General features: G+C 40.0%; 1 protein-coding gene across 2 annotated transcripts; it reads right to left on the bottom strand.

Annotated features, from left to right (window-relative positions):
• Positions 1 to 528: 528 nt before the first annotated feature.
• LOC132605279 (12-oxophytodienoate reductase 1-like) lies at positions 529 to 3,771 on the bottom strand. 2 transcript variants are annotated; one of them, XM_060318479.1, is made up of 5 exons: positions 3,022 to 3,361; positions 2,597 to 2,737; positions 2,193 to 2,323; positions 1,928 to 2,101; positions 529 to 1,286 (listed from the first exon to the last, which is right to left on the bottom strand). In XM_060318479.1, exons 1-5 carry the CDS (start codon positions 3,096 to 3,098, stop codon positions 694 to 696), a joined length of 1,116 nt encoding a protein of 371 aa, XP_060174462.1. In that variant the 5' UTR covers positions 3,099 to 3,361; the 3' UTR covers positions 529 to 693. The 2 variants fall into 2 exon arrangements, with proteins under 2 accessions (XP_060174462.1, XP_060174461.1); XM_060318478.1 differs by lacking the exon at positions 3,022 to 3,361 and adding an exon at positions 3,451 to 3,771 and having other exon boundaries at positions 530 to 1,286.
• Positions 3,772 to 6,307: the final 2,536 nt, after the last annotated feature.

Below are 6,307 nucleotides of genomic sequence, written 5' to 3'. Positions count from 1 at the left end.
TTAATATAATTTTCTCAAGGTAGATGAGCCCCTAAAGATACATGGAAGGTCTTTACAGATATCATAAAGTTACTGTACGCTTCACAGTTGTTGAGCATGTTTGCCTAACACGTTCACAAGTTTGTTAGCTACACGACCAGTCAGATCCAGGTCAGCAGAGACGATTCTGGCCAAGGACCATAATCGTTATAGCTAAACAATAATATATAGAAGATAGACCGATGCACTTTGTAGATCGAGCCCTCGCTAGCTGGAATGTAAAACTATCTCTGCATGTAAGTAGAGTTATTCCCAGTTTTAGAGGTCTTGGTGACAATTCTTTTGATAGTCCAGGCTTTCTCAAAAGTTAATACCATCCTGTGAGCCGGTCACTGCTTCCCTAGTTAAGTCGTGATACGAACAGTTTTTCAAGTATAACTCTATTTTTGCTTCAAGATATGGACATAGATCCAACTTTTTAATGCTTAACAGCCTTTAGTACAAATAAGAAATGACTCGTAGTGATAGGTAGGATATGGATTAATGCATTAAAAGGGGCTACTAGTATGAGGAACACATGTATTATCATTAAATAAGATGAAGACACATACAGAATTCAAGTGCAGAAAGTGCTAGAAATCTTTATTAATTGATCACTTCTCCCAAAACAACCAAAAATAAACCCAAAAAAGGGTACCCGATCCTTCCTTGGCATCACGCCGTGGTTTCTATAAATGGATAATCAGTATAGCCAACAACGGGATCAGGTGTATAGAATGTCTCCACGTTATACGTGTTGAGGGGGGCATCAAGCTCAAATCGTTTTGGTAAATCTGGATTGGCTAAGAATAGACGTCCATATGCAACAAGATCAGCTCGGTCTTCAACTAAAGCTTTGTTTCCATCTCCTCTATCGTAACCACCACCTACCATAAAAGTACCTTTAAATGCCTTCCTGATAGGTACAAGGCTTTCAAGACATTCAAACTTTTCCCCAGCGGTTTTCATTCTAGGCTCAACCATGTGGCAATAAGCAATGCCATATTTATTCAAGGATTCAGCCATGTAAAGGCCCAAAGCACTTGGGTTTGAGTCTACGCAATCCATGTAGTTAGCAAACGGGGAAAGCCTTATTCCAACTCTGTCAGCTCCTATCTCGTTTGCAACTGCTTCAACAATTTCTAGAGCAAATCTGCAACGATTCTCTAAAGATCCTCCATATTTGTCAGTTCGATCATTGACTTGGTCTTTCATAAACTGGTCAATTAGATAGCCATGAGCTCCATGGATCTCAACCCCATCAAATCCTACAAATTATACAGAATACATAATACAAACTTTATGCCTCAAAGGGAAAGATATTGAAATCAAGAATTACACGTCATAACTAATAAACTCACCAAGTAATCATCTAACAAAGCACCTATATCAGAAAATAGTCTGCAAGATTTAAGTTGTTTACAGCAAAGTTCTAGTCCAATATTCAGATATGTCAGTTGCACCAGGTGTTCAAATATATACAACATGAAATAAACTTACATATTTGAAGAAAGTTAACCTATCCTACATAGAACATGTTAAAACATCATCCTATTATTACCAATTTGCTAAATGGCTTAGAAAAACAATAGATAGAGAAAACCTTTTATATGCGCACATCACATGAGTCACCAGAATTATTGAAATAAATAGCCAGCTCTACTCATGCCTGTACTTTGCATTCTTAAGAACTGATCACGATTTTATTTAGCACTTGCGACATTTTTTATCTTTCTTTCAAGTAACATTTTCCAGTCCACAGCTGCGCTGAGGATTTCAGACTGAATCATCTATCCATTGAAGCAGTGAAAACCAAAAATCATAGTAATATCAAATGACAAATGGAACATAGATTTTCAGACTGAAATAGCATTCTATTAAAGCAGTGAACTAGACCAGACAGTTTTACCTGCTTCAATGGCATTTCTAGCAGCAAGCCGAAAATCATTAACAATCTGAGGAATTTCGTCAGTTGTCAGCCGCCTCGGTGGTGTAAATTGTGCGACATTGCCATTGGAACGAATTTGAGGTTTTAATGGCTTGTCTGTGCAGGAGACAGGATCCTGTCCATTGGGTTGAAAATCTGTAGAAGTTACATTTAGTGTTACATTTCTCTCTCAGTGTCAAATATGATTTGATAAAATGGCTAAAACCATGGTAGAGAAGTCAATTACCTTTGTTGGAAATTCTGCCGACATGCCAAATTTGGGAAAAGAAGATTCCTCCTTTGGCATGGACTGCATTTACAATTGGTTTCCAGGCCTCAACTTGCTCCTTTGTCCATATACCAGGTGTATCTTTGTACCTTCAATCAATAAGCATGTAGAAAGAGTATTTGGGAGATCACTATAAAAGAAAACTTGAATTAGCTTCGAATTCGTGGCTAGTTGCTCGTAACTAACAAAATTTTGTGATAATTCATTGTTAATCCATCTATAAATAGGATTAGCGACGAATTTTACAGTTTAGCTACAGAATTCGTTTGTCGCTAATTCTTGTTTTTTTTTTTTTTTAGTGATCAATGTACTAGAACTATAAACTAATTGAGAACTTGGCAAATTGAAGGAACTAAAGTTACCCTTGAGCAGTCTCAGATATTACTGTGGCTTCTGCTATTAGAAGACCGCCTTTTGTGGTTCTTTGTGAGTAATAGAGGATAGCATGTGGCTGAGGAACATTGCCGTATGATCTCTGCCTTGTCAATGGTGCCAAGACAACCCTGAAAAACATATAGAGTGTAATAAGAACCGCTGCAGCTTATCCATCAAATACATAGTATAGGAATATGCAATATTAGGACAGCAAAATTCTATAGCTAAACAACAAAATTCAACGGTAATTCGATTTAGCGACCGATTATCACAAAATTCTATTAGCTACGAGTGATTTAGCTACGGATTAATGACAAGTTAATAGCTAATTCCAGTTTTATTGCAGTGGAATGTCAAAACTCAATGCTAAAAAAATGCAATTGCAAATTAATGAGAAGGATGATAAAGCAACTGAATTATCAAAATTAACAGAGTAATTTCACTGCCGCTGCAGTTTTCGATGATGCTAGGAAGATATGTATTCTCCATTTGCTCATCAAGAATTCGAATAAAGTGTGAATATCAGCTAAGCACCAAAAATAAAGCTCATCAGTCATGACCCAAAACAAAAAAGAGAACTCAAACTCAATACCAACTTGATGGAAGAGTCTAACATGGGTATCTTTTAATTTGCACAAAATCAGAAACTGATAACAGCAAATAGATGAATACTGTACAGTGATCAAATGAAAAATAGGAGAACCAGCAAGTGTCTATTTTGTACTAATATTATTATGAGGACAGATGAAAAAAAAAAAAAAAAAAAGAAGATGAAGACATAACCATATGGTATCTCCCAATATGAATAATCAGGAAGAATCAAACATCAAATGAAGAATACCTATGAGATAATTGAAAGTTTCCCATTTTATAAGGTGTCAATAGAGGGATGCATTGTTTCCCTTGTGGAACTTCACCACCTTTGTTTTCCATTTTGGGCTTTTTCTTGTTTTGTCACAGTACTACAACCTTATTCAAGAGTTTAATTTCTTACAAGAATTCTAAGTAATGTCTCTCTTAATAGCTGGTAAGAGGTATGGATATTTCTTTTGAAATTGGAGAAACTGAGATGCGATGTGTTGAATGGAGCCAAAGCCCTGCCCCAACATGAAACATCTAATTCTCAGAGTTTTCACACAACTGTACTATGCATGTTACTTGGTTTTGTGCTTAAATTCATTGCTGTGTTTTTTTTGTTTAATTTTCCACCGTGTCCGTTTTTTCTAGGAGCTCGACTAATTTGATTTGTCTTACGCACCATTGTATACAGTAAAAATCGGACACGCGCTAAACCGGTGAGACTCGGAACCGAAGGAAGAAGGGGACAAGAACATGCACGAGGACTTTCATTCTGAACCGGAGGAACGCTTGGACCGGAGTCAAGGAAGGGCATCATTTAATCCGGTTTCTTCATGGCCGAGTTGGTCGTTGCCGTTGGTCCGTTTGGTCGTAGCCGTTAGTCCGTTTATTCGTGGCCGTTGGTCCGGGAGATCCGTTGCGCGATTGCCACGCGTTGATAACTGAAAGAGATTAATTCCGTGATTATTCTCATTGATTGAGTTGGTAAATATACCATAGTTATAATGTCCTATTATGATACAAACTATACTAACCTAAAATAGAAGATTTACAAAATATTCTTTTACTACATATTTACACTATTTATCACACCCCCGCAGTCGAAACGGGAGGTTTACGAACGCTGAGACTGTCCCGAAAATCTTCAAATAAGACTTGTGGCAGTCCTTTAATGAAAATATCGGCGAGCTGATATCGGGACGGAACATGAAGGACACGGACGTGGCCGCGCGCCACCTTTTCACGAACAAAATGTATATCCATCTCAATGTGCTTGGTGCCCTGATGTTGGACTGGATTTCCTGACAGGTAAATGGCACTGACATTATCACAATAAACTAAAGTAGCCTTAGAGATCGGACAATGTAGTTCCAAGAGGAGGTTACGTATCCAGCATGATTCAGAGACAACATTAGCAACCCCCCTATATTCTGCTTCCGCACTAGAGCGGGAAAGAGTAGGTTGGCGCTTAGATGACCAGGATATCAAATTATCTCCCAAAAACACGCAATAACCCGACGTCAAGCGTCTGGTGTCTGGACATCCCCCCCAATCAGCATCAGTGTATGAAACCAAATCAGTAACTGAAGATGAGTAGAGATGAAAACCATGATCAAAAGTACCCTGAATATACCGAATAATCTGCTTAAGAGCAAGCATATGCGTATCTCGTGGAGTATGCATATGAAGACAAATCTGCTGTACGGCATAAGAAATATCCGGTCTGGTGAAGGTAAGATACTGAAGAGCACCTGCAAGGCTCCGGAAATGAGTGGGATCGTCACACAGATTACCAGAAGAGGCACTGACCTTCGGTTTAGTGTCAACCGGAGTGGAAGAAGGCTTACACGAGGACATTCCTGCACGTTCAATAATGTCTGTAGCATAACTTCGTTGTGATAGAAACATACCACCCTTGTGACGGGTCACCGCAATGCCAAGAAAATAGTTTAAAGGACCTAAGTCCTTCATAGCAAATTCTGAGCCAAGAAGGCCCATAATAGAACAGCGGAGAGCATCTGAAGAAGCAGTAAGAATAATATCATCCACATATAGTAAAATGTAAGCCAAGTGGTGCCCTTTGCGATAGATGAACAAGGAGTGGTCAGACCTGCTATTAGCAAAACCAATGGAAGAAACAAAGTCAGCAAATCTTTTATACCAAGCTCTCGGTGCCTGTTTAAGCCCATATAAGGACTTGCGCAACAAACACACATAATCGGGACGAGATGGGTCTCTAAAACCCATAGGCTGATGCATATAAACCGTCTCCTTGAGCTCGCCATGAAGAAATGCATTTTTGACATCCAACTGATGAATGGGCCAATGTTTAGATAGAGCTAGACTTAAGACAGTGCGGATCGTTGCTGGCTTCACGACCGGACTGAAAGTCTCACCACAATCAATGCCAACCTGCTGTGTTTTGTCATCACCTACAAGACGGGCTTTATGCCTCTCAAAATCACCATTAGACTTTTCTTTATGAGTAAAAATCCACATAGACCGAATAACATTCACATTAGGTGGACGGGGTACCAAATCCCACGTCTTATTTTTAATAAGAGCATCATATTCATCATCCATGGCCAATTTCCAATTCGGGTCACGTAGCGCATCCAACGGTTTACGAGGTATGGGGGACTTGGTAACCGCCGCATGTAGATTAAATGGGTGCTTGGGTTTGAAAATCCCGCGCTGACTACGAGTGACCATGCGTGTGTGGGTATTGGGCTGGACAGGTGGAGAAATGGTCGAGTTTTGCGGGGTAGTGGGAAGCTGGTGGGGGAGAGGGGCGGACTGGTCCTGCGTAGAGGACGATGGAGGCTGCTGCCCAGGTGGGGAGGGGTCGGCGTGGTCCTGAGTCACGGGCAGCGACGGAGGGGGGCAGGGCAGCGGTGGAGGGCTGGCGGCTATATGATGGATCAAGTAAGGAGAGAGGCCATCATCAAGGAAGTCATAAGAGGTGGGAGCCGGAGTATGGATTTTGGAAAACGAAAATTGAGTCTCATCAAATAAAACGTGACGACAAATAATGATTTTATTTGAGGATAAATCAAAACATTTGTAGCCACGATGGTTTGGTGGATATCCCAAAAAGACACATGGAGTTGACCGAGGGT

This window comes from Lycium barbarum, chromosome 8, assembly GCF_019175385.1.
Source record: "Lycium barbarum isolate Lr01 chromosome 8, ASM1917538v2, whole genome shotgun sequence".
Classification (NCBI taxonomy): domain Eukaryota; kingdom Viridiplantae; phylum Streptophyta; class Magnoliopsida; order Solanales; family Solanaceae; genus Lycium; species Lycium barbarum.
The sequence above is the reverse complement of the archived record's forward strand: the minus strand, read 5'-3'. Positions and strand labels throughout refer to the sequence as shown.

What these genes read in the sequence shown, in the direction of transcription:
- LOC132605279 (XM_060318478.1), bottom strand. Translation starts at nt 3,542, where the DNA reads ATGGAAAACAAAGGTGGTGAAGTTCCACAAGGGAAACAATGCATCCCT. An exon ending in AACTTTCAATTATCTCATAG is followed by an intron (nt 2,738 to 3,450) that starts GTATTCTTCATT and finishes TATGTTTTTCAG; the next exon opens with GGTTGTCTTGGCACCATTGA. An exon ending in ATATCTGAGACTGCTCAAGG is followed by an intron (nt 2,324 to 2,596) that starts GTAACTTTAGTT and finishes TATTGATTGAAG; the next exon opens with GTACAAAGATACACCTGGTA.